The 27,926-nt window shown below is 42.8% G+C and overlaps 1 protein-coding gene across 1 annotated transcript; it reads right to left on the bottom strand.

Annotated features, from left to right (window-relative positions):
* Positions 1 to 90: 90 nt before the first annotated feature.
* On the bottom strand, positions 91 to 14,394 carry zgc:64106 (uncharacterized protein LOC393348 homolog). Its single transcript, XM_052473868.1, has 6 exons — positions 14,119 to 14,394; positions 11,720 to 11,959; positions 7,292 to 7,381; positions 5,113 to 5,301; positions 4,257 to 4,366; positions 91 to 2,091 (listed from the first exon to the last, which is right to left on the bottom strand). The coding sequence occupies exons 1-6, from the start codon at positions 14,279 to 14,281 to the stop codon at positions 1,912 to 1,914; spliced, it is 972 nt and encodes a 323-aa protein (XP_052329828.1). The 5' UTR covers positions 14,282 to 14,394; the 3' UTR covers positions 91 to 1,911.
* Positions 14,395 to 27,926: the final 13,532 nt, after the last annotated feature.

The following is a 27,926-nucleotide window of genomic DNA, read 5'->3' as shown; positions in this document are numbered from 1 at the left end:
TGTTCATAAACTGAACTTCAATTAAAATACTCTGTCTGTTACTAAGAATTTGTAAGGTTCTTATTAAAATGAAACAGTCAGAGGCCAGTCTACCATAGTCAGCAAGGTTTATTTACGAGAGCGCTGCTGTACATATACAAAGACATTCCTTTTATAACTTTCTCTTACCCTACACACATACATACACACCAACATAGGGATTTTCTCATGAGTCTCACCACAGTTTATTACCACTCAGCTGACAGTTCCAGTCTCCCCCAGATACGAGAGCTCTGGAGGGGCTCTCCCTGTCCTATCTTATCTCCCCAGAGTTACAGCCGGGTCGGTTCAAACATAGGTTAATGCCCCTCTTTGTTCTCTTTCGACACACACATACATTCATTTCTTATGTTAAATGTATACATCATTTAGTCATTATTCATAAAAATCACAACAGTAGCATTGTCTTTCCATTGTTTAACATGGGTCAAACGTTTCGCACACGCTTTTTCAGTTCTGCCCACACATTTTCTATGGGATTCAGGTCAGGGCTTTGTGATGGCCACTTCAATACCTTGACTTTGTTGTCCTTAGCCATTTTGCCACAACTTTTGAAGTATGCTTGTCCATTTGGAAGACCCATTTGCGACCAAGCTTTAACTTGCTGACTGATGTCTTGATGTTGCTTCAATATATCCACATAATTTCCCATCCTCATGATGCCATCTATTTTGTGAAGTGCCCCATTCCCTCCTGCAGCAAAGCACCCCCACAACCTGATGCTGCCACCCCCGTGCTTCATGGTTGGGATGGTGTTCTTCGGCTTGCAAGCATTCCCCTTTTTCCTCCAAACATAACATTGGTCATTATGGCCAAACAGATCTATTTTTGTTTCATCAGACCAGAGGACATTTCTCCAAAAGGTACGATCTTTGTCCCCATGTGCAGTTGCAAACCGTAGTCTGGATTTTTTTATGGCGGTTTTGGAGCAGTGGCTTCTTCCTTGCTGAGCGGCCTTTCAGGTTATGTTGATATAGGACTCGTTTTACTGTGGATATAGATACTTTTGTACCCGTTTCCTCCTGCATCTACACAAGGTCTTTCTGGTCTTTGCTGTTGTTCTGGGATTGATTTGCACTTTTCACAGCAAAGTACGTTCATCTCTAGGAGACAGAACGCGTTTCCTTCCTGAGCGGTATGACAGCTGCGTACTATTGTTTGTACAGATGAACGTGGTACCTTCAGGCGTTTAGAAATTGCTCCCAAGGATGAACCAGACTTGTGGAGGTCTACAATTTTTTTCTGAGGTCTTGGCTGATTTCTTAGATTTTTCCATGATGTCAAGCAAAGATGCACTGAGTTTGAAGATAAGCTTGAAATACATCCACAGGGACACCTCCAATTGACTCAAATTATGTCAATTAGCCTATCAGAAGCTTCTAAAGCCTTTACATAATTTTCTGGAATTTTCCAAGCTGTTTAAAGGCACAGTCAACTTAGTGTATGTGAACTTCTGACCCACTGGAATTGTGATACAGTGAATTATAAGTGAAAAATTTTGTCTCTTAAACAATTGTTGGAAAAATTACTTGTGTCAGGCACAAAGTAGATATCCTAACCGACTTGCCAAATCTATAGTTTGTTAACAAGACATTTGTGGAGTGGTTGAAAAATTAGTTTTAATGACTCCAACCTAAGTGTATGTAAACTTCCGACTTCAACTGTGTTTTTATAAAGTCTGTTATTGAATAATACACTTAAAGAAACAAAATTTATAGACATATTTCACCCTGCATTTTTTATTAATCCTTCATAATAACATGGGTAAATGGAGTTCAAAAGGAATTTGACCCCACTGCAAACGAGCCTCTCTCTTTCTCTCTCTCTCTCTCTCTCTCTCTGTATCTTTCTCTCAAGCCCTCTGGTAATTATTCAGAGCTTGGATGTCAATCTCTCGCAGAACTCAAAGTCCTTGACTGCGAGGGCAGGGTCTCTGGCCAGGTGGGCAGGGAGAACCAGGGAACAGTCGCTGTCAATGTACTTTCCTGTTATTCCCTCCATCTCCTCGGAGACAGCACAGTAGATGGTGCTCACTGCCCCTTCTTCAGAAGACTTTGTGGACAGAGATGGGAGAAGAGCGTGAGAGCATAAACATTAACCACCTCTGCATAAAAGAGACAACAATGTGTAAGCACATTGAGTGCAAGTAAATATCTTTGTCAGGACTTTGTTTCTTTGAGTAATGCCAGGAAGGGGAGTGTCCCTTAACCTGGAGCTCAGAACGTTTACACAATTGCCATGTTTACTCAGAGACATCTGCTGTAGAGATTTTGTGAAACTGCTATAAATAAATAAGTGCACACACACACACACACACACACACACACACACACACACACACACACACACACACACACACACACACACACACACACACACACACACACACACACACACACAGGTTTCAATAGCAAACATGTTGTAGCTGTTACAGTTGTTCTGCTGGCTTTATAACAAAGGCCAGCTCTTTCAATCTGACTGGCCTTCAGACCTATAAATCACTAATTCATTCTAACCAATCAGCCGATTGGAACACACTTAACATCACGTTCTAACCGTACAGCACTATAGTGGACAGAACCAAACCAATCAGCATTAAGTACATAGAAGGTGAGGGCATATCCCGAGTGGCGTAGAGGTCTAACACACTGCATCTCGTGCTAGAGGTGTCACTACAGACCCTGGTTTGATTCCAGGATGTATCACAACCGGCTGTGATTTAGTGTCCCATTGGGCTGCGCATGATTGTCCCAGCATCGTCGGGTTAGGGTTTGGCCGGGGTAAGCCGTCATTGTAAATAAGAATTTGTTCTTAACTGACTTCCCTGGTTAAATAAAATAAAGGTTAAATAAATAAATAAAAAATATCCAGCCAACCACGCAGACGAGCTCCAGCTAGCTGTTTTTTCAGGTTTATTGAGTGAAATTGTTTAACTCATTATATGCTGTAGTGTGCCCACTGAAGCAAACCATCATCTTTCGGATCATGACAAATGATCAGAGACTCTTCTGTGTCCCAAAGACCCACCTAAAAATGATGGACCAAGCATTCTGCTCCTTTGGTCACCAACAAGCCTCCATCTCTGCATAGCCCAGAACATCACTGCCTTGAAGTCTGGGCTAAAGACACATTTTAACCCCTTGTCTTAAATGTGGCCTATTGTTGTGGTGTCCTTGGTTGGTCTCCACTCTAATTGAGTTTAATTTAATCTCAGCAGCACACACACACGCACACACATACACACACACGTTCACCTTTGGTTTCCTTGAAGTGAGACATAACACATCCTGTTCGCACACACTAACCAATCAGGACGAGAACACATTTTTATCTGTTTGGCTAGGATTCAATCCGATCACACTCGTAGACATTGCAGCTTTTAAAGGCAATGTTACTGAGGTTGTGGAGATTACATTCAAGTTAAATGTTTCAGATTCAAGGTAAACGCTGAATTGGAAATTACCTTAATGTCAAGTGTGCTATAGCGCGGTCCCAGATTGAATCCAGGCACTTGTCTCACACATTATTCCTAGCTACAGACCTTTCCAGAAACCCACTTTCCCTCTTTCAGTCCAGACAAACAGAAAATATTGACACTTCATTATTTTACAGTTCATTATGCACTTGTTATTTATTTAGCAGTTACAGTTTAAAAGGGTTATTATGTAAGGGATTAACAACGAGGGGCTATGAGTTTTATGGAAATAATGCACAACGCGGGTGTGTCACGACCTGTTGCGGAATGGCAGTAACCTTCTGCGGAACACTCAAATTTGCCAGTAGAAATTTGAGTTGAAATCTTTAAAGTAAGGGCTCTAATTCAATGCGTATTGCAGAAATTCAACGTTACAACGTGATTGAAATTTAAAGGCAATGACCCCAAATCCCGTGTTAGCGGAGACTGCATTCACGGCAAATGCTGCATATGTTGGCTCAATAGGAAATTACCTTTAAATGTCTACCGCACAATCTGTGACGCTTCAGTGATACAGATTGAATAGAGCCCTAAGAACCAGAAAGTTAGCCTGGTCACAGATGTTTGTGCTGTCTTATTATGACCATAGAAGTTGGCATGACAACAAAAACAGACCTGGGAACAGGGTCACCAGAAATGTTCCACTGTTAACTTCCTATATGAAACAGGACTGTAAAATAGTGTTAAAAGCATTTTTTCCCCTTCAAATTTTCACCAGAGTGTTATGATACAAAGTATTCACCTTGAAGAAAAAGATTCCAATCAGGTTGAATAGGAACCGAACCAGGAAGTTATAGTGTCTCATCACTTCTGTCATCACCACCCCAGGGTGGAGGGAGTTAGCTGTCACCCCTGTGAGAGAGACACACACACACACACACACACACACACACACACACACACACACACACACACACACACACACACACACACACACACACACACACACACACACACACACACACACACACACACACACACACACACACACACACACTATAGCACATTAGAAACCACACTAAAGCCCTTACCCCTATCCCTCCATTATACTGCGTACTGTGTTGTTATCCCTGAGTCTGATTCCATGGGAAGTTTGACTCACACAGGGAAACTCTATCTCCAGCTGCACAGAAGATGTTTGGTGCCTAACTTTCGTTATATAACCACGTTCCCCGTTAGACCCCTCAGGAATGATGCTCATTGTATAATGTTACTTATGCACTTATACATTGTTTTAGCAGCAGTGAAAGAGCTTATGGCTATACTATGTGTTCTAAACAAGGACTGTGGTACTTTTACAAACATTACCAATATACACGCCGGTCATATAGCCAAATCAGTATCAGACGTGCTATGAATGAAATTCAACTGTGGGGTAAGGGGCCAGGATAGAGCAATTGTCTACAAGCTAAATGGAACCAGGGCCATTATTCCAAAACCATTTCAGAGTAGGCTTGTTGATATAGGATCAGTTTTTTTTCTCCCTGTCCATGTAATCTTATTCATTATTCATTATGATCTAATGCCAAAACTGATCCTAGATCAGCACTCCTACTCTGAGATGCTTTATGAAAACTTGCCTAGGCATTCCTATCCACCTGTGCCTTGTAGCCTTCGTGCCAGCTCGTTAGTGCAGATTATGTTGTGCAGCTTGGTGTGGTTGTACACGCTGTCCATGGTGTAGGCCAGGTTCTCGCCCTTGAAGTGTGAAAAGTCGACCACGCCCCTCCAGTGGTTCATAGATGACACGTTGACGATGCGCGCCGGCGCCGATCGCTTTAGCAGGTCTGGACAGAGGTAAGGAGAGAGGGGAGAGACGGGGGAGAGGATGGAGGGGAGAGAGAGAGAGAGAGGGATGGAGGGGAGGGAGGGAGGGAGGGAGGGAGGGAGGGAGGGAGGGAGGGAGGGAGGGAGGGAGGGAGGGAGGGAGGGAGGGAGGGAGGGAGGGATGAGAGGTGGGGAGGGAGCAAGGGAAAGAAAAGAGCAGGGGAGAGAAGTGGGAGGGGAACAGTAATACAATGTAAGGTGTGGAATATAATATGAAAAAAACATTCCTTACCTGACCACGACACTTTAATGGGTGACTCTCCAGGAAAAAAATATAAACACAACATGTAAGGTGTTGGTCCCATGTTTCATGAGCTGAAATGAAATATTCCAGAAATGTTCCATACCCACAACATTTTGTGCACAAATCTGTTTACATCCCTGTTAGTCAGCATTTCTCATTTTCCAAAATTTTCCATCTACCTGACATGTGTGGCATATCAAGAAGCTGATTAAACAGCATGATTATTACGCAGGTGCATGTTGTCCTGGGGACAATAAAAAGCCACTCTAAAATGTGCAGTTTTGTCACACAACACAATGCCACAGATGTCTCAAGTTTTGAGGGAGTGTGCAATTGGCATGCTGACTGCAGGAATGTCCACCAGAGCTGTTGCCAGATCATTTTATGTTAATTTCTCTACCAATTTGGAAGTACTTTCAACCGGCCTTACAACCACAGACCACTTGTAACCACTCCAGCCCAGGACCTCCACATCTGGCTTCTTCACCAGTGGGATCGTCTGAGACCAGCCACCAGGACAGCTGATGAAACTGAGTAGTATTTCTGTCTATAATAAAGCTCTTTTGTCAGGAAAAACTCATTCTGATTGGCATCAGCCTTGCTCCCAAGTGGTTCTGGCTCCCATTCATGTGAAATCCATAGATTAGGGCCTAATGAGTTTATTTCAATTGAATGATTTCCTTGTATGAATTTTAACTCAATACAATCGTTGAAATTGTTGCATGTCGCAGTTTATATTTTTGTTCAGTACATAAAGAATGTTTTTGAAGTGTAAGAATTGCCTTTTGTTCAAGCTGGGCTGAATCACCTCTTTCAATTGGGATATTCTTATCCAGAAGGTATGTGGTGTCGTACCCAGAAGATATGTGGTGTCTTACCCAAAAGGTATGTGGTGTCTTACCCAGAAGATATGTGGTGTCTTACCCAGAAGATATGTGGTGTCTTACCCAGAAGATATGTGGTGTCTTACCCAGAAGATATATGGTGTCTTACCCAGAAGATATGTGGTGTCTTACCCAAAAGGTATGTGGTGTCTTACCCAGAAGATATGTGGTGTCGTACCCAGAAGATATGTGGTGTCTTACCCAAAAGGTATGTGGTGTCTTACCCAGAAGATATATGGTGTCTTACCCAGAAGATATATGGTGTCTTACCCAAAAGATATGTGGTGTCTTACCCAGAAGATATGTGGTGTCTTACCCAGAAGATATATGGTGTCTTACCCAGAAGATATGTGGTGTCTTACCCAAAAGGTATGTGGTGTCTTACCCAGAAGATATGTGGTGTCGTACCCAGAAGATATGTGGTGTCTTACCCAAAAGGTATGTGGTGTCTTACCCAGAAGGTATGTGGTGTCTTACCCAAAAGATATGTGGTGTCTTACCCAGAAGATATGTGGTGTCTTACCCAGAAGATATATGGTGTCTTACCCAAAAGGTATGTGGTGTCTTACCCAGAAGATATGTGGTGTCTTACCCAAAAGATATGTGGTGTCTTACCCAGAAGATATGTGGTGTCTTACCCAGAAGATATGTGGTGTCTTACCCAGAAGATATGTGGTGTCTTACCCAAAAGGTATGTGATGTCTTACCCAGAAGATATGTGGTGTCTTACCCAAAAGATATGTGGTGTCTTACCCAGAAGATATGTGGTGTCTTACCCAGAAGATATGTGGTGTCTTACCCAAAAGGTATGTGATGTCTTACCCAAAAGCAGGCTGGTGAGGAGGAAAGGACCCACATGATTGGTAGCGAAGGACACCTCTAGACCATCGGAGGTGATATCTCCAGGCAGACCTAGATGATAAGGCACACACACACACACACACACACAAGCACACACACACACACACACACACACACACACACACACACACACACACACACACACACACACAGAGATACAGAGACACACACCACACACCACAAATGATGTGCATGTTGCAAACCGTAGCCCAAATAGACACCGCGTCAAGGACAAACATTCACAATAGTAATAGGTTTAATACCTTACCCCAGGATACGCATTATGGACAGTAACTATAGAAACAAGGTAGCTTAATTCAGTTCAGAAGAATTTTGCCAAACAAGGTTGCTATATTCACGTCAGGGGAAGTGTCAGCCTACTTGCAGCGTACTTCCTTGTTATTGCGTCTCCATTTTCGTGTGTTGCACTTGCATTCAGAAGGCATAAATGTATGAAACCGTATATTCCTATTTTTAATGTATGTAGTTCTGTCCTTGGGATGTACTTGTCTATTCATGGTCTGTATTATGTCATGATTTGTGTGGACGCCAGGAAGAGAAGCTGCTACTTTAGCGGTAACTAATGGGATCCTAATATAATACTAAATACTGAATAGGTAATGAATAGGAATTTGTTTAAGTAACAAACTGACAAGTGAACAAGACAACATGATGATTGCTATGATCTGGACAATTGTTTTTTTAATGCTTCCCAGCTAATAGGCTATAAAGGCCTGAGTGTGTGGAAATCATTTAAATGGCCCACATGGATAAAAAGACTGGGAGGGATCAAATGTCGAACCGACTAAGACGCTGAAATTGTAAGCACTTAGTACTTTTATTTCCATTGGTCTCTCTCTCCTGGGAAACATTATATTATTACGTGTCGATTATACTTTTAGTACAATTGATAATGTTAATTGGTGTTGTTATGTCAATTAACCAAATGTTAATTGGTTGAATGAATGTTGAAGAAACATGGGCAATTACAGAGTTTTTAAAAGAGAGAGACAAAAAGCCCGTTATGTGTGCGAAGCCCACAATTACGCACCTTTCAATAATTATTTCCAGCTCTTTGTTGGAAAATCATATGGAAATGAATTAATTCACTGAATCACAAGGTGGGAATGTACAAGAAATGTAACAAGGCCAAATGGAACATGTAGCCGTTAAACTGAAAAATCAAGTGAATAAATTGCACTCGCTTTGGCTCTACTGGTGCCCAGAGTAGAACGGATGTTACATTCATAAAGTCACTATACTAACCTGTTCCAGTAATCCGCCCGCTCAGTCCCCCGGTGGTTTAAAAGGAGTGCGCACCACATGTGGTCGCATGCAGTTCGATGGAACTGTAGACTACTCCAGTGGTTAAAGGCCTGCATCTGTTTCCATTCATTTAAATTCATTTCTCTTTTTAATATATTAGAATGATGCCTAATGCCTAAATAATCCTATTCTTAATTAACACAGTGATGGCATGTGCTTTTTTATGTTGTTTATGTTGTTTTCCTCTTGCCATTGACCCTGAGAGGGATAACCTATTCTTTTTTTGGGCTGAGAAAAGCTGCATCTATCGTGACGAAGGTCTGCATATTCAAACTGCGCAACACAACCAGAAAGAAAGAAGAAACAGGGATGTTCTCAAGCAGTTTATCAACACCACTGCGTTTTTGGGTATGCAATAATTGGCTATTAGAGGACAAGACAAGAGCGACATTTTCGCTAACAAGTGCAACTATAAGAAGCTTGCAGTGATAATTGTACATTACTAGCTGAACATATGGAACTTTCTACTGTATTCTCTGGGATGTCAAAATCAATTCAGAAAGATTTGATAGCTTCCATTGCATCATCCATTAAAAGTTAGATTAAAGAGAGGTTGACACAGCGCATTTATTCGCTCTCGCTCAAGTATGCTTTCCACTTTCCTCCGGTATTTATTTAGCAAAGATGATAATGCAACCACTCCAGACAGACACAAGCAGAAACTCATTACATAAATGTTACAGCAGCTTAGGCTACACCTAAACATTAGAGATCTGACATGCTGTATGGGATTTTTCAGTCTGATCAACTGTAGGCTACTAATAATAGCAGCTGCATACAGCCTATGCACCCTGTTCATCTGGTCAGGGTAACTAATTATTAACTGGAATTAATCAATCAACATAATAGTGATGACAGACTTCCGTTCATTTTTTTACAAGGCCTACAGTTGAATAGGCCTACATGACGCAAACATGCATAAAGCAAGCTCAGTCCTGTGAGTTATATTGTATATCAGTTGTTGTCTCTGCCTCTGGGTAGAGGAATCCCCCTCCTAATCTAGTCTAAGTATAAGGTTGCTGGAGTTTTTTTTTCAGTTTCATGTGACCTGATTAGAAAAAACTGATTAGAAAAAAATCACAGCCCTTATAAAACCTTTTTACAACTGATTAATCACTGACATACCTTATAGGGTCCAGAGTTTTCCTGGTTAGGGTAACAGATAAGGAAAAACTCTGAGCCACAGGGGGTAAAAATGACCCCCCCCCCCCCCACACACTCTGGGACCTATAGTGCCACCAGTCTGCTTGCAGTTTTCAGTTATCATCAGGTATGGGGATGATCAGGGCTTCATTCAGAAACGTTTCTTGGACTACTTTGATGTGTCAAGTGGGCGAGATGCGCAGTCTGTGTTTAACGTCATGGAGAAACTTGTTGTTTGAACCTACGATGACACAGCTGTAATGGAATGTATCTGCTATTTGTATTTCCAGCTAAGTCCCCTCCTGTTTCCTGATTAAGAGGTGATGACCACTACCATTGTCAACTCTCTCCTAACATGACTAACTGAAGCCATCTCTCATGTGCCCTCTCATCCACAGGCACATTGAATGTTCCTCTCCAACATTCTCTGTCATTTGTTTTACTACTGTTGGACACATATGGTGCCATATCAGGATTCAAAGTGAATTGGTTGAAAACTGAAATAAAACCCATTTCTAATTATGACTTCTCAAGCTTAGAAAGTACATTCAAGTGGAAACAAAGTCATGAAATACCGGGGTGTACTGATACCATGCCGTCTGGAAGAAGCATATACAGTACAATCAATAATTTTCCTTTCATAGATTAGATTGAATCTGATGTTCAGAGATGGAGATATCTCCCTATTTCTGTTAGGTATGGTTAACATAATAAAAATGTATATATTACTAAGGTTGATGTATTTATTCCAGGCCCTGCCAGTTTCAATTCCATCCAACTTTTTAAGTTAAATAAATGGCCTGTTCTCCAACTTAATTTGGAATGAAAATAATAAAATTGACTGTTTTATATTTACCCTATAAAGCTATACCCTATACACCTTTAAGTCCTGGTTCCAAAGTGGCACCATGAATTTTGAACATGTGTATTATGATGGATCTATACTCTCATTCAATCAAGTTAAATCAAGAGTTGATTGAAACTCTACCTGATGGTTCAGAACCGATAAGGAAAAAATGGGAAACAGATCTAAAGGAAGAAATTGAGGAGAACCATTGGTCACAGATATGTGAAAATGTTAATACCTGCTCCTATGACCTAAGACATTAATTACTGCATTTTAAGATAATTCATATGAGTTACTACACTCCTGCCAGAATGCATGTAAATGCACCCAGAAATGTCACATCTCTGTTGGAGATGCAAAAAGCACCATATGCTGTGGTCCTGTGACAAACTGACACCATTTTGGGATAACGTACAGTGGGGCAAAAAAGTATTTAGTCAGCCACCAATTGTGCAAGTTCTCCCACTTAAAAAGATGAGATAGGCCTGTAATTTTGATCAGAGGTACACTTCAACTATGACAGACAAAATGAGAAGAAAAATCCAGAAAATCACATTGTAGGATTTTTTATGAATTTATTTGCAAATGTGTCCCATTCAATGGGGACATTTCTATGCATTTAATCCTGTCCAATTGCCGAAATCCGTCAAGATAACGTTTGAAAAACTGGGCCCTGAAGACTTACATTAACTCCCGTCATGCCTGGGTTTTAGCTCTATGAGCTACCACAGCCTGATGGCGACTAGAAGCCCCGGGTCACACTAGTATTATGGCTGTTGATGTCCACCCCTGGTTGACTGTCTCATAGCCTGGAATCCACATAACCTGGAATCCAACCTGGATATCGCTCTGTTTCATTATTGTTCCGCTTCAGGTGAATAGTGAAGATATTGCGATATTCAGTGTGGATTCCAGGCTGATGTGATGCCCAGCTGAAGGGCTTGGTCTGTTGACCAGGATGTGGAGCTGTTTCACTATTGTCTATTGTTTTAAGTGAAACAGTAGTGAACACAGTGGTATTCAGTGTGGATTCCAGCCTAACTGTCTTTGAATCTTGACCTGAAGCTACCCACCTGAAGCCCCAGCGTTGTTGACCAGGATGTGGAGCTCCTTCTCCTCTCGCAGGACGCCCTCTACAAATGCCCTCACAGACGCCAGGGACGAGGTGTCCACCAGGCGCAGGTGCACGTTGGTGTTCCCGCTCCTCTTCCGGATTTCCTGCAGGGCAGCACTACCGCGCGCCTCGCTCCGGCACGCCATGATAACACGAGCCCCACGCCGGGCAAAGTCTAGGGCAATGAACTTCCCTATGCCTGAGGGAGGGGGAGAGAGGAGAGGATGAGATAGATATATAGAGAGAAAGAACAAGAGGGAGAATAGGAGAAAGAGAGAGGGAAAGTGGTTGAGAGAGAAAGCGAGAGAGAAAGACAGGGGAAAGGTGAAGTAGAGAGCGAGAACGATGATTAGTGAAAAAGACACTCAGAGGACAAAACAAAATTTAAGAGCAGTTGCTTGCAGCGCAATCTAACAGAGCTGCTTGTACAGTATGTGTGAGTCTGTCTGTCTGTCTGTCTGTCTGTCTGTCTGTCTGTCTGTCTGTCTGTCTGTCACTCTGTCTGTCTGTCTGTCTGTCACTCTGTCTGTCTGTCTGTCTGTCTGTCTGTCTGTCACTCTGTCTGTCTGTCTGTCTGTCTGTCTGTCTGTCTGTCTGTCTGTCTGTCTGTCTGTCTGTCTGTCTGTCTGTCTGTCTGTCTGTCTGTCTGTCTGTCTGTCTGTCTGTCTGTCTGTCTGTCTGTCTGTCTGTCTGTCTGTCTGTCACTCTGTCTGTCTGTCTGTCTGTCTGTCTGTCTGTCTGTCTGTCTGTCTGTCTGTCTGTCTGTCTGTCTGTCTGTCTGAAGGGGTTACTAGATAAGAGCAGTTGCTTGCAGCACAATCTAACAGAGCTGCTTGTACCGTATGTCTGTCTGTCTGTCTGAAGGGGTTACTAGATAAGAGCAGTTGCTTGCAGCACAATCTAACAGAGCTGCTTGTACAAAAATATATGCCATTTAGCAGACGCTTTTATCCAAAGCGACTTACAGCCATGTGTGCATACATTCTACGTATGGGTGGTCCCGGGGATCAAACCCACTACCCTGGCGTTACAAGCGCCATGCTCTACCAACTGAGCTACAGAAGGACCGTTGTACAGTATGTGTGAGTCTGTCTGTCTGTCTGCATGTATGTCACTCTGTCTGCCTGTAATTTGTGTGAGTGTGCACGTCTGTGTGCAAAGTTCATGGACATGGCAGTCCAGAAGAATGGTCTACATCTAATAACCCCTATATCCAGTTCAAAAGATCCACAACAAATACTATATTCATGCCACTTTGATTGCGCTATGACCAGAAGTTACTTATTCATAGCAGGTTTTTACCTTTTTTTTTACTAGGCAAGTCAGTTAAGAACAAATTCTTATGTTCAATGACGGCCTAGGAACAGTGGGTTAACTGCCTGTTCAGGGGCAGAACGACAGATTACCTTGTCAGCTCAGGGATTTGAACTTGCAACCTTTCGGTTACATGTCCAACGCTCTAACCACTAGGCTACCCTGCCGCCCTAGGTTAGGAGAATTAGGTTAAGGTTATGAAAAGGGTTAGGTTTAGCAAAAATGCTCTCTCTCCAAACCTACTACCTCCGGTCATAGCTGTATCGAAGTGGAGTGAAAAGAGTGTGTCCCCAAGTTCCACAGGGTCAAGGTGTATTTGTTTGAGGTTTAGCATTGATCAGGCTATAAGCTAAAGCTGTAAAAAACAGGAGTTTCCTTCACATGAGAGTGTGCAGGTCTTAGCTCTGGCTAACTGACATGCACTGCTGGAAGTCATATTGGTCCAATTGTTTATGTAATTAGCATGAGTAGGAACCCTTTTACATTGAATAACTTTAGTTTTCCCAGTGAAAAGTCAAGCGGATGAGGATTTCTCAGATAGAGAGAGAACCCTCCATTTACACACACTCTCTCTCTCCCTGGAATTTGTTTTCTTTCTTCACTTCTTTAAAGAGGGATTCCAAAAGCACATCATTAACTACATTCTGAAGTCTATTTGAGACACTTTGATGGCGAGAGGTTCAAGTGAGAGAAATGCACCGTGATTGGAATGGAAAGGTTGCATTACTTAATTTGACACTTAAAGGGAATGCTTACTGGAAGTCATCATTGGATTTGTTTTGTTGGTATTACACTATGTATAAATTAAAAAAGATTTCCCTTTGACTGCTGTGTGTAAAAACTGTTTAATTTTGAGAATTAAAAATTGTCAAGAGTAAATTGCCAATTCTGACTTATATATATATTTTTTGTATTTCCAGTTGGTTAACATGCTTGTCTGTGCAGCATGCAACTGCTGGAGGGATATTCTTATTGAATCTAATTGGATAAACCATTCCAAGCGAAACAAGTCAAGCAAGAATTTAGCCCATGCAAAACCGTTACCTGTGTTAGCTCCAGTAACTATGGCGGTCTTGCCCTTCAGTTGCACAAGACAGGCTCGGGTGTCCCAGGACCCTCTCTGCTGTGACCGCAAGAGGAGTCCCAAAATCACAGTCGATACTGCCCATAACGGGTGAGAGAAGACATCAGTCCAAACCCAAGACATTTAAATGCCCACTGAGGCCCGATGAAGAACTAAAATATTTCTGGCTACAACTTTGCTGTTGTCAGACACCTTCACCGACTTGAATTATATTTATGACCCAAAGCTCCGTTCTGAGGGTTATTTGCTGGGCTAAGTCCAGAACTTGATCAAATTTCAAGGCTACATGTTACATAATTTAATTCTCCCTACACCGCCAGGTCTTAATGTCCGAGGAGTATAGTTTCAAAATGTTTCAGTTGTTTAAAGTTATTTTATCCATCTGCAAATGTTATGCTTCTAGTTTTTGCTGCTCATTGGCATAAATGGTTGTGGTGCGTACAGTTAGGCTACACTGCGCCATGTGTAAGAGGAACATACTGTAGCCATATGGAACGATTTACGTTAAATCCCATTAGATGTTTTCCCCCACAGCCAATGTTAGGCTATATATACACAATTTGAAATATTTATGCTTATAGATCAAAGTACACTATATATACAAAAGTATGTGGACACCCCTTAAAATGAGTTGGTTTGTCTATTTCAGCCACTCAAGAACGGGACCGCCGAGAGCTGAAGCGGGTAGTGTGTAAAAATCGCCTGTCCTCGGTTGCAACACTCACTGCCGAGTTCCAAACTGCCTCTGGAAGCAATATCAGCACAATAACTGTTCGTTGGGTGATTCGTGAAATGGGTTTCCATGGCTGAGCAGCCGCACACAAGCCTAAGATCACCATACGCAATGCCAAGCGTCGGTGTGGTGTAAATCTCGCCGCCATTGGATTCTGGAGCAGGGGAAGCGCGTTCTCTGGGATGATGAATCACGCTTCACCATCTGGCAGTCCAATGGACGAATCTGGGTTTGGTGGATGCCAGGAGAACGCTACCTGCCTCAATGTATAGTGCCAACTCTAAAGTTTGGTGGAGGAGGGATAATGGTCTGGGGTTGTTTTTCATGGACGATTCTGTGCTTCCAACTTTGGTCATGCAGTGTATCTTCCATGACACCATGTGAAAGAATAACCTCCAAATGTTTTCATTTTTTTCTCTCCATAAAATGCATTTATGTCTTTCTCCATCAGACAACATAAAGGCATTTCATTTTTACAGATGTATGATCTACATTTTATCAGTCTTTGGTTGCTGTATTTTATTCAAGGTTTAAAAAGGCTTCTAAATTTTGTTATTTCCATTTCAAATTTCAGACTTGATTTGCCCTAACGAAAAATGTATTCACCCCAACCAAAAAAATCCATTAATTATTATCCACATAATAATTCACATTTCCTGTTGCTGTAGGATCATTTTCCTGCTGTAGCAAACTGGCTGAAATTAAGATCCTACTTTATTGTCCAACACGTTTTTAAAGACCTTGATTGTTTCATTAATTATAACATTAGATTATTCAAATAGCTAACATTAATACAAATCTCCCCCCAAAATTGCTTTCTACTACTAGGACTATAATTCTCCAGGGCTCATTTCGTTAGCATTTTGGCATGTTTTTCTAGATTCAGAACATAAAAAAACATGTATAAAGTACACATTCTCTCTTAGGTCTAGCACAGCAAATACTTCAATAGTTTACACAATTATTGCAGAACATGGACTAATATAATTTTTCATAATATTGACCAAATAGGTTAGCCATCATGGATGGAGTTGAAAGCCACTGATGGAGGTGACAATAATTGTTAACATTTAGTTGGAAATCCCTGGAAAACCGCATGCAGTTGTCAATGGTTTTAGCGGAGCTGGGGGTCTCCTTGCCCCCAAGAAGGCAAATTGAACCTTGCTGTGACGTTTATTGATAACAACCTATTCTATTTTATTATTCGGCCCATCATCATGTGCATCGATTTGTCATGGCTATTGATCTGCATTCTAGGGATATCTGCGCTAGGGATAGAGTACACACAACATATTATTCCCAAGTGTTTTTTATTTGTTTTCTTTTCCAAGCTTTTTCAACCTGTTTTCCTATTGATGGAATCATTGTGGGGATGAGAGCGCTCTATGCCTGAATTGGTCTCTTACCTGGCATGGAAAAATACAGGAGATTTCAAATACTGATTTGTCATATTAACTCGCCTATTATTTGGAATAGAATATCATTTCCATCATCAAGGATTGTGTTGATCCTTTAGTCATCTGTCACATTGATAACATTTATTTTAAGGAAATGTAAGCGCATAATGTCATCAAATATACCTTTCACATTTCTCTGTATTAACATACTAATGCCATGGATGCCATTTCTGAATGAGGCAAAATTAGGATCCATACATTTTTAAAGGCACAATCTATGTTTTCAACAGCCTGACATGATCCCCACTGGGCACAGATGTCAATTCAACGTAATATCATTGAAATTACATGAAAGCAAGTTGACTCAACCAGTGTGTGCCCAGTGGGTCATCTCGAAAAGCTTGTATACATCATCATATTTTTCTACAGCTCCTACTCCCACAGTGGCAGTTCATCTTGTTGCACCAAATTTTAAAACTAGTTTTAAATTCATCCTAGTTAAATTAAATCCTTCCTCTAATCTAAATGTAGATTTCACTTTAAACCTAAATCAATTTTAAGCCTGTTGCTCAATGAATAAAAAATTATATACACTGCTCAAAAAAATAAAGGGAACACTAAAATAACACATCCTAGATCTGAATGAATGAAATATTCTTATTAAATACTTTTTTCTTTACATAGTTGAATGTGCTGACAACAAAATCACACAGAAATTATCAATGGAAATCAAATTGATCAACCCATGGATGTCTGGATTTGGAGTCACATTCAAAATTAAAGTGGAAAACCACACTACAGGCTGATCCAACTTTGATGTAATGTCCTTAAAACAAGTCAAAATGAGGCTCAGTAGTGTGTGTGTCCTCCACGTGCCTGTATGACCTCCCTACAATGCCTGGGCATGCTCCTGACTCCTGGACAGTCTGGTGCAACGTGGCGTTGGTGGATGGAGCGAGACATGATGTCCCAGATGTGCTCAATTGGATTCAGGTCTGGGGAACGGGCGGGCCAGTCCATAGCATCAATGCCTTCCTCTTGCAGGAACTGCTGACACACTCCAGCTACATGAGGTCTAGCATTGTCTTGCATTAGGAGAAACCCAGGGCCAACCGCACCAGCATATGGTCTCACAAGGGGTCTGAGGATCTCATCTCGGTATCTAATGGCAGTCAGGCTACCTCTGGCGAGCACATGGAGGGCTGTGCGGCCCCCCAAAGAAATGCCACACCACACCATGACTGACCCACCGCCAAACCGGTGATGCTGGAGGATGTTGCAGGCAGCAGAACGTTCTCCACGGCGTCTCCAGACTCTGTCACGTCTGTCACATGTGCTCAGTGTGAACCTGCTTTCATCTGTGAAGAGCACAGGGCGCCAGTGGTGAATTTGCCAATCTTAGTGTTCTCTGGCAAATGCCAAACGTCCTGCACGGTGTTGGGCTGTAAGCACAACCCCCACCTGTGGACGTCGGGCCCTCATACCACCCTTATACCACCCCCATGGAGTCTGTTTCTGACCATTTTTGCAGGGCTCTGGCAGTGCTCCTCCTGCTCCTCCTTGCACAAAGGCGGAGGTAGCGGTCCTGCTGCTGGGTTGTTGCATTCCTACGGCCTCCTCCACGTCTCCTGATGTACTGGCCTGTCTCCTGATAGCACCTCCATACTCTGGACACTACGCTGACAGACACAGCAAACCTTCTTGCCACAGCTCACATTGATGTTCCATCCTGGATGAGCTGCACTACCTGAGCCACTTGTGTGGGTTGTAGAGTCCGTCTCATGCTACCACTAGAGTGAAAGCACCGCCAGCATTCAAATGTGACCAAAACATCAGCCAGGAAGCATAGGAACTGAGAACTGGTCTGTGGTCACCACCTGCAGAACCACTCCTTTATTGGGGGTGTCTTGCTAATCGCCTATAATTTCCACCAATGTAGCGGGTTTCTTATGTACCACAGGAGAACCAAGAAATGAAGAGCGACACCACGGCTGTCTTTTAGGCTTTTATGTTGATCTGCAATAGTATTGTGAAAAGACAGGACAGAAACACATCAGTCTCCAATGCACCATCTGACAAGTTGTTCTTTCTCTCTCAGTGTTTTCTCGGACACACACAATCACACTCATACATAAAGCCATAATGTATACTATAAAATAATAACCAGTCCTTAATACAAAGAATGTATAATCATAATTCTTAGACAATAGAACCATACCTGCAATAGTGTTGTGAAAAGACAGGACAGGAACACATCAGTCTCCAATGCACCATCTGACAAGTTGTTCTACACAGGAGCATGAAGACAGGTAAAACACATATCCTGTCTCACATCCCCAATACATTGCTAGGTGCTTTCAGTGTTGTGTAAGAGGCTGCGTCTTTAGAATCCGGTATCAGGAAGAAAAAAAGTCAGAATCTGTCGTTAATTATCTTTAATTAAATTCAAGCAATAAATGGCAAATGCAATTTTTGTATATACGGGTTCACTGTAACACCACGCAGGGTAGAACAGAGAACTGACTTGTTCCTGACAAAGATATTATAATATACTCTGATGACAGAAGTAGTTCCTGCTTCTGAGCTGAACTGTCAGAGTAGAGACTGGGCGTGGTTTAAACTCACCCAGCCTATCGTTGATTGTTGGCGCACAGGCTAGTCTCAGCCTCCTAGGGGCTTCAGCGGTCAGTCGTTGTAGTTGTGTAGAATATCTATGCGCTCACACACTCAATACAGTTATCTCACACCTGGCTCCTGTTATCTAACAAAAGACCATTTGTTCCCGCAGCATTACGTTCTGAATGTGCCCCCACAACTCATTGCACAGTCCCTGTCTTCATGTTATTCTGTATTTCTCCATCACGAGAAAGGCCCATGGCCCTGAAACTGTTAACAATGTCTCAAGTCAGCTATGTTGCATAACACATATACCCACACAAGTCAACAGCAGATAATATTCAATCACATATGATATGGTAAGGGCTATAGTGTATAACACAGAACCTCACAGTTGACAGTACCAAAATACAACAACTCATGTACAAAAACACTGCAACATAAACAAGTTACAAGGTGAAATCGCCTCGATTCCATTCAGACCGTAGAGGACCAAACTACATCTCCCATAATGCAACGCCAGCACCAGTCGTCAGCTCAGCTAGCCGTCTACATCACAGAAAGGCATGCTAGCTGGCAACAGCAGCACTTTTAGCACTCTGTAAACTATATTAATAACAAGAATAAAACTATGAAAGTTACTGATAGAGGAATTCTAAATTTCAATGTGTTTTGTAGCCAAAACCAAATTCACACTCTTATCTATTTCATGATAAGTTGTAAGTTTATAATTTTGCATGAATTAGCAAGAGACCAGTCTTAAAAGCCAAGGTAACAGCGTTTAATTCAAGTGAGTACAAACCACATACACATATTTCCACAGGTTATAAACTGAAAATGACATCATCAGTTTCCCACACTCTCTCCGATTCTCACAATAGCCCAGTGTTTTTAGGTCCGGAGATGTTTTCTACTCGCCTCATAAACCAGACATTCCAATCTGTCTAAAAGATATCTTCTCCTCCACAAATGGTACATCAAGGACCATTCTTATCTGTCAGAAAAGATACGTCATCCCTCTCCCTTAAACTTCCCGAGAGGTACAGACAATTAATTCGTTTTGCTTACATTTTCAGTAACAGCTTAACCAAGAGCCCATACATAATAGAATTAGAATAAATGGTTCTAATTGAAATGTATACATTATTAATAATTTCAACTACAATTTCCTCCAACAGTTACATGTTTCAATAGTCTCACACTCCCTTATAACAATATCTACAGCATTAACCTTGAGATGTTTCATTTATTTCACGTTATGGACTTCTACAAAGGAGTAATCTGCAACACATACCTTTCTCTCTCAGTGTTTTCTCGGACTGAGGAGAACTGGAGCTACGGGTAGTACCAGGGTGTTAGTAGGTGACACAAGCACCCAGATGAAATAAAATATATTTAATGAAACAAAACCCGAAAATTTTAACATCATTCAGCTACTGTAGCTGCCTACCTAACATCAACAGGCAGCACCAGTAGCGCAACAATTAAAAATAGACTCCAAAAGTAAAGTTCCTGGCGATCAGAGCGATCTGACTTCCCCCTTCTGCCTGAACTTGGAATATTCCTGTTTGCGGGCCTTGGCCACTGACCCTCAACCTGGTTGTTCTGTTCTGCGTTGTGTACTATTCTAATCATTTGAAGTTTGATGGAATAACCATTGTAACTCTACTACACTCACCCCTTCTTCATTTCAGCAAACTTTAAGACATAAGATAAGAGTTCTTCCTCCACAGGGGTAACCTTGACCAAGAGTTGTCCAGAAGGACAGCAAAGAGACTTTGCCAGGTAGAAATATGCCCATATACATACAACCTAAGACCCCCTAATAAAGTATTTCTCATTTCCTTAATCTATCCCCTGGCCTCTGTTTCATTGGGGTACTGTCACTTCAACAAAAGTTGATAGGGCCTGTATCAGGGTCGCTAGATGCTCTCTTTTGTCAGGCTCAGCAATTACTTGACTAATTGACTCTAAAAGTCTTCTGACAGGCTTCACAACTCTTCCAGATCGAGTTCTCAAAGTGCCTTCACTGGGTCTCAGGACTGTATCAGTGAACTCAGACGTCTGGCTGTTTCTGCACTCTACCTCTCTCTGGTTACTCATTCTCTTCTTAGTAGATCTTATGCACACAGAGCCACTGACTGATGAACTTCTACTGCTGATGCCATCTTGACTGCTCACTGACATTGCTTTTCTTCTTGTGACATCTTCAGAAGGATCACTTGAATCATCACCAGGCATCCTTGAGGAGCTTCCTGTGCTTGAGTTAGCTGCTTGTTCGGAGATCATGTCCTTCCCTGGGCTTTGAGGATCAGCTCCTCTCATGTTTACTCCATCTTCCAGTCTCAAAGATTTTTGAGCTTCAGTCCTTCGATCCTCTGAATCCTCATCCACATCGAATACCGGCCTTTCGTCACCGCTGTCTGCGATTATGTCCTCCTCTGAAGCAGTAGAGGCTACTGTGGACATCTCGTCAGTCTGTCCCGCCGGCAGGAAGTTCACTGGCAGTATGAAGTTTCGATGAACTACCTTACTCTTCTTGGTAGTAGGATCTCCGACTCTGTAGATGTGCACAGACGGGTCTTTCCATGTGATCACATAGACCGTTGAATCCCACAAGTCGGCAAGTTTACCTTTTCCTCTTTCCTTTCGGTTTGCCAAGAAAACCCGGTCTCCAATCTCCAGGGCAGTACCTTTCACTCTTGTTATACTGCCTTGCTTGCTTTTTCTGAGCTTCAGTGGTGTTGGCCTGAGCGATCCTGACAGCCTCTCGCAGGTCCTTTTGGAACGAGTCAACGTACTCGTCATGAGTCAACACGTCTTCGTTTTTCAAGGTACTTCCAAACATGATGTCCACTGGCAGTTGTGGAATTCGGCCGAACATCAGGATGAACGGTTTGAATCCTGTCGTTTCGTGTGTGGTACAGTTGTACGAGAAGGTGAGCGTCTGTATCATCTGGGGCCATCTTTCTTTTGCTCTCGCTGACAATGATCGGACCATGTTACCGAGCGTGCGGTTGAATCTTTCCGTCTGACCGTTGCCCATAGGATGATATGGAGTTGTATGGGACTTTCTGACTCCTGACACTTGTAGCAATTCTGCGATTAAGTGACTCTCAAAGTTTGCTCCTTTGTCAGAGTGTATCCGCTGGGGAAACCCATAGACACAGACGAACTGGTTCCATAACTTCTGGGCAACCACCTTTGCTGCCTGGTTCGGGCAAGGAAACGCATGTGCCAGCTTCGTAAAATGATCTGTGATGACGAGTACATCAACGCTCTCTCCATCTCTTCCATCTGCTGACCAGAAGTCTATGCACACCAGTTCCAATGCTATGCTGGTCTGTATAGATTCCAATGGTGCCCTAGCCTCTGGCTACATTGTCTTGCCAACCACACAGCGCTTACAGTAGGAGACATACTTCTTCACTTCCCCTTCCATTCCAGTCCAGAAGAACCTTTGACGTACCAAATGGAGTGTTCTCGTCTGGCTTTGGTGGCCGGCTTCATCATGGGTTCCCCTCAAAACGATGGCTTTAAGGGAGTCTGGCACCACCAGCTGGTACCTCTTCTTGACAACTCTGTCCTTAGATCTTCGGTAGAGGATCTCATCCTTGATTTCAAGTTTATCCCAATGCTTCAGCATTCTCAACACTTGGGCAGTCTCATGATCCCTCTCTCTCCGCAAAGGTCTCCTCTTCCTCTCAACAAAGTACGCCACTCGGGCCAGCATCTGATTCGCCTTCTGTTTTCTCCGTATCACATCAGAAGAAAGGACTGGAAGAGTAGCCGCTCCCCCTTCATGCTGAAGGATGCTGGCAGAATACTGGGCTAATTGGAATTTGCGCACTGGCACACTCGCATCCCACTCCAGACAGGATTCCAAAACTGTTTTCACTCCTTCAGAAGAGACTTGAGCCAGGATCTCACCACCCTGGATATTGACTGACAGTTTGAATGCGTCCTGGATGGACTCTGAAGTCACATACTCTGGGAACTAACTTGCCTTTCTAGCTCCAACAAACGGCTGTCGACTAAGCAGGTCTGCTGGGACATTCTGGGGCGCGGGGATGTACTTCAAGTCAAAGTCAAAGGGGGCCAGTTTAGAGACCCACCGTTGCTGACAAGCATCTAGCTTTGGTTTTGTCATTATATATGTCAGGGGGTTGTTATCTGTTAGGACTGTGAATCTATTCCCCTTCAGCCAATGGGTGAACTTATCACACACAGCCCTCTTAAGAGTGAAGAACTCTGTGTGCTGGGTAACGGGACTGGGACCTTGACAGAGTCTTGCTTGCAAAGGCTACTGGTCTGGACCTACTCTCACCCTCAAATGTCTGGCTAAGTACTGCACCTAAGCCATCCATTGATGCATCTGTTGATAGGAGAAACGGTCTGCTAAAGTCTAGGTGAGCCAGCACAGCTGTCTGGGAGACAAATCTGAGGTTCTCCAGCGCCTCCTCACATTCAGTAGTCCAGTCTTCAGGCTTCAGACGTTTTAGGGTCCCGCCATGAGGTTTTCCTTCTTCTCCTTTCCACTTTCTTTTCTGTCCTGCAATCAGACGATACAGTGGTTTGGCTAAACCTGAGAAACTCACAATGAAGTGGGAATAATAGTTTGCCATACCAAGAAATGATCTGACCTTGGTGGGTGAAGGTGTTTTCCCATAATTTTCCATCAGATCAGCTGCTGTGATGTTGTTGATTGCAGACACTTTTCCTGGGTCGGTTGCCATGCCCTCTGCCGTGACGATATGGCCTAAAAACTTGACAGATTTTCTGAGGAGGTAACATTTTTGAGCTAGCTTCAGGTTGTGTTCCTTTAGGCGGGAGAACACCACTTCAAGACGGTCCAGGGCTTCCTGCTCACTCTTCCCGAAAACCAGGAGATCATCCAAGTAGCACAGGAGGGACAAGTAGTTCTGGTCGCCGAAGATCGAGGTCATCATTCTGGCGAATGTTGCTGGGCTGTTACGTAACCCCTGAGCCATTCTGTTGTACTCAAATAAAACTGTGGGTGTTGTGCACGCTGTGTACTTGCAGTCATCTTCATGTATGGGGATGTGTAGAATCCCGAAGTCAAATCCATAGTACTGAAGAAGCAGTTCCCTCCCAAATCAGCGAGAGCATCGGATTGATGAGGCAATGGGTATGCATCTTTCTCTTTCCTCTGGTTCAACCATCTGAAATCAGTGCAAATTCTCAACTGTCCTGACGGCTTCCAAACGAGGACAAGGGGGAGGCCCACTCACTACTGGACTTTTGGATGATGTCCCGCTCCTCCATTTCCTCCAACGTCTGCCTCAGTTTCTGGTAGTCGGATGGAGAGACCCTCCTGTACGGCAGCCTGAAAGGCTTTTCATCTCGGATACGGTGGATGACATTCTTCACTTCTCCACAGTCAAGTCGGTCCCTGGAGAAGATGCCTGCATACTGAGCAATAAGGCCCACTAGTTTTCCTTTCCACATATCAGACACTTCACAGGACTCTATGTTAACTTCTATTAAGCCCAACTCTTCCAACTTTTGTAGATACTCCTTTGTCCTTTTTCCACTAACTGAACATTCTTCCCCAGCTTGGGTGACATTGTGAAGAGCAGACTGGACCTTACTGGGGTTCTCAGCATGGCTGGAATAGAGGTCTCGGTCTTCTAGGGCTAGGCATCGGTGAACATCAGCCAACTTGGTGTTACGGCGGAGAACAATAGGGTGGTCCAACATGTTGATCACTTTCATGGGGACCCACTTGTCACCCCTCAAAGGACATACAGTGCGTCCTACTAGGACATTTCTTGGTGCAGATTGTGCTGTAGTGGCCTCTATAACTACAGTACTACCAACTGATAGTGGCACCTTTTCTTTCAGTTTTCCCCAGACCAAATGTTCATGTTGAGGCATGAGAGTCACACTCTGAATGAGCATTACAGTACCCACTTTGTCTGTTATTTTGTCACCGTGCCAGCGGTTCACATTGGCTAGCATGCTGAGTAAAAGTTCATGTGAATCTCCTTTGGCAGGTTTGGAGAGGCTGTCCCAATATCACTCTGTTTTCTTAACCTGTTGCTTTATGTGTTTTATGGCGTTCGATCCAACTATCATATCGTCTGTCTGTCCAGGTACAACTAAAACAGACACTGCCATCTTGCAATCTAAAAGATCAATGTTCAAGTCATATTCATACTTAGGCTGTGCCTGGTTGCCCCCACAGCCTACAATAACTACTTGAGTTGGCTTTCTAGACTCTGGTTTAATCACATTACATCTCAGAAGTGTGTCTTCAGCTGACTCACGTAACGTGCAGGTCATAGACCCACTATCTATCAGAGCTTGAAGTTCTACAATTTCTTGCACCATCACTGGAACATAGAAAAGACTGTCATTACTCTATATTTTCGGATAAATCGCCTCGGTTTTCATTGTGTTTCCAGTCCTTATATCCGTGGTGTTCTGTGGGGGTGTAATATGTTTGCCCACATTGCCCCCCTCTTGGCGTGAGCATGTTAGTTTAAAGCGGGCCCAGGGGGAGCCTCGTCAGTTGCCTCTCCAACTTGTTTTCTTGCTGGACATTCAAAGCCTCTGTGGCCTGTCCTGTGACACTTGAAGCATAAACCCTCCTTAAAGCAGTGCGACTGAGTTGAATGGTCTGAGGCCTTACAAATTCTACAGGGACCAGCAGCTGTATTAGTTTGTGGCGTTCTGGCCGAAGTTCTCCTTTGATTCTGTTACTGGGTTGACAGGAGCTTTTCCAGGAGAGAAATCACTTTGTTCAATGGAGCCCGATCACTGTTAGTGGGTGTGGCTGAATTATCATGAGCGACTGCTTGTTGTTAAGTCATACACCAAGCGTCGGGTGTCATCACAATTTCTACCTTGGCAGTACTTTGCGCCCTGTGTCTGGCTGACTGTTTGTCTCTGTGATGGCTGTCAATCATTGCCTGCAAATCTCCAACGGTCCAATTTTCAATAGGCCTGCACCTAAGAGCAGCATATAGCGCTGGATCAGGGCAGTGCTTAACAAACATCATGGTCACCTCATGACCTGGATCATCCACTCTTTTTCCCTGTCTTTGCAAGCACTCATTGGCAAGGTCAATTGCTTTGTTCAGTCTAACCCAATAATCCAAGCAGCTCTCTGACTGTCTTGGTAAGGATTCATAGAAGTATCCCAATGGAATTGTAGATGAGATTGCTTCTCCAAAGTGATGCCTCAAGATATTGTATATTTTGCTTCAAGGCCTCTGCTTATGTTAACAAGAGGGTTTCCACGGAGCCCAATTCTGACTATGTCTTTAGCCCGCCCCATCAGTCTATCCTGTATCTCTTGCCCCTGTTCTGATATACTGCATCCCTTCTTTTTCAAGTAAGCTTGCATAAATTCTTGCCATTCAGTCACTGTGCACCGGTCTGTGCTATCACCCCGGAAGTGGGGTGGTTCTCTGACATCTGACTTCAGAATTAGGTTGACCTACACCAATATATGAGGTATTTTGTGGGTTGAAGTTAGCTAGCCTACTTGACAAATGAGGCCAAGTTGCTGTTCCTTGATCAAATAATAACAATGTAACATTAGAACTACTGCAACTCCATCGTGAAAGGTTCTCGTGGGTTGGCTGATTTGAAATAAAATCCTTTATTTACCAGTACTAGACAGATCTCTCATTCGTTAGTTAACGTTAGCTACTGTAGCTAGCTAGTTTATAAACAAAGCTAGCTAGCATAAAATATAATGTATTATTGTTATTACTTAATTAGGCATTTATTATTTGTCAGCTAGCCACCTGATCATGGTACATCAAAGAAGTACATATTTCTCCGCTTATGAAAATCAACTCTTGTCCAAGCTGATGGAGGAATTTAGTAATGGACTGGAGGATAAAAGACAGACAACACGACTGTCAAAAAGAAGGAAGACATCCGGGCCATTTTTTGCAACAGATTTAATGGATCGACACGGATTAAAGATGAGAGGGACCCAAATCAGATGAAGGTGCGCTGGAAAAACGTAAAAGCAAAATCCAAAAAGAATGCAGCAGAGGAGAGGCGGGGGCTATTTCAGACCGGAGGGGGGACTTCATCCAAAGGAAATGATCCTCTCTCCCAGAAGTAATGCGAGATGATTCCCCATCAGATTTCCTCGCTCCTTAACCCCTATGATGACGATGGACAACTCCACCCACCAATATTTAGTGTGAACAAATAACTAGTAAATATCAATGGCTATAACGCACATTAAAACTAATGTTAATGCTACTTCACTACAATGTTACAGTTATCAGGCCCGCTACAGCATGTACAAAATGGGCACGTAAATAGCCTACTAATAATGAGTTAAATTGCTTTATTTTCTTTCCTTTAGTTGAACTGACATCCTGTGCCATGGAGAAACAGCAGTGTCTGGATCTTGCGCCAACAGCAAGAAAACCAGACAGGCCAATCAAACACCCCAGAACTGACATGAACCAAGCTCATATTGATGTTTTGGAGAAGGAGAGGGAGAAAAATCTACTGCAGATTGAGGGCATGAATTTACAAAAAGAGCTACTGCAAATTCAGAAACAAACTCCTTCAGGGAATCAAATGCCCACTGTGTAAAGAATGCTGATCTGTTTATTTATTCAAGCAATTACTTATTAAAACAATGCTTTCCCAAGCAATTTGGTATCCTCCAGTCTTGTTCCCACTCTTGTGTTCTGGTGCTTTCAGTTCCACCCTGTATGGTATTGAGAATAACAAAGTCTTAATAATAGATTTGAATACAGATTGTACGTGCCGATCAAAATATAATATTGCTTTTTACATGTTACCAATGTTACAATATACACACCTTAGGCTGCAAAATGGTTCTCAATCAAGGTTCTCCTCACAACATTCCCATTTGCATTGGCAGCATGTTGCACCTGGCCATCTTCTTCATTCTCCTCAGGTAGGTCCACCTCAGCCTCTTCAGATAACTTGGCTTCTTGTCACTTGTCAAAGTTATACAGAACCACCACTGCAATAATGCTCATCAGTGTAGTGTCCA

The sequence above is a fragment of the Oncorhynchus keta genome, chromosome 21 (assembly GCF_023373465.1).
Source record: "Oncorhynchus keta strain PuntledgeMale-10-30-2019 chromosome 21, Oket_V2, whole genome shotgun sequence".
In the NCBI taxonomy this organism is placed as follows: Eukaryota; Metazoa; Chordata; class Actinopteri; order Salmoniformes; family Salmonidae; genus Oncorhynchus; species Oncorhynchus keta.
Note: the sequence above shows the minus strand (reverse complement) of the source record. Positions and strands in the feature narration are given on the sequence as shown.

What these genes read in the sequence shown, in the direction of transcription:
- zgc:64106 (XM_052473868.1), bottom strand. Translation starts at nt 14,281, where the DNA reads ATGTCTTGGGTTTGGACTGATGTCTTCTCTCACCCGTTATGGGCAGTA. An exon ending in AGTTACTGGAGCTAACACAG is followed by an intron (nt 11,960 to 14,118) that starts GTAACGGTTTTG and finishes CCCCTCCCTCAG; the next exon opens with GCATAGGGAAGTTCATTGCC. An exon ending in ACGAAGGCTACAAGGCACAG is followed by an intron (nt 4,367 to 5,112) that starts GTGGATAGGAAT and finishes TCTCTCTCACAG; the next exon opens with GGGTGACAGCTAACTCCCTC.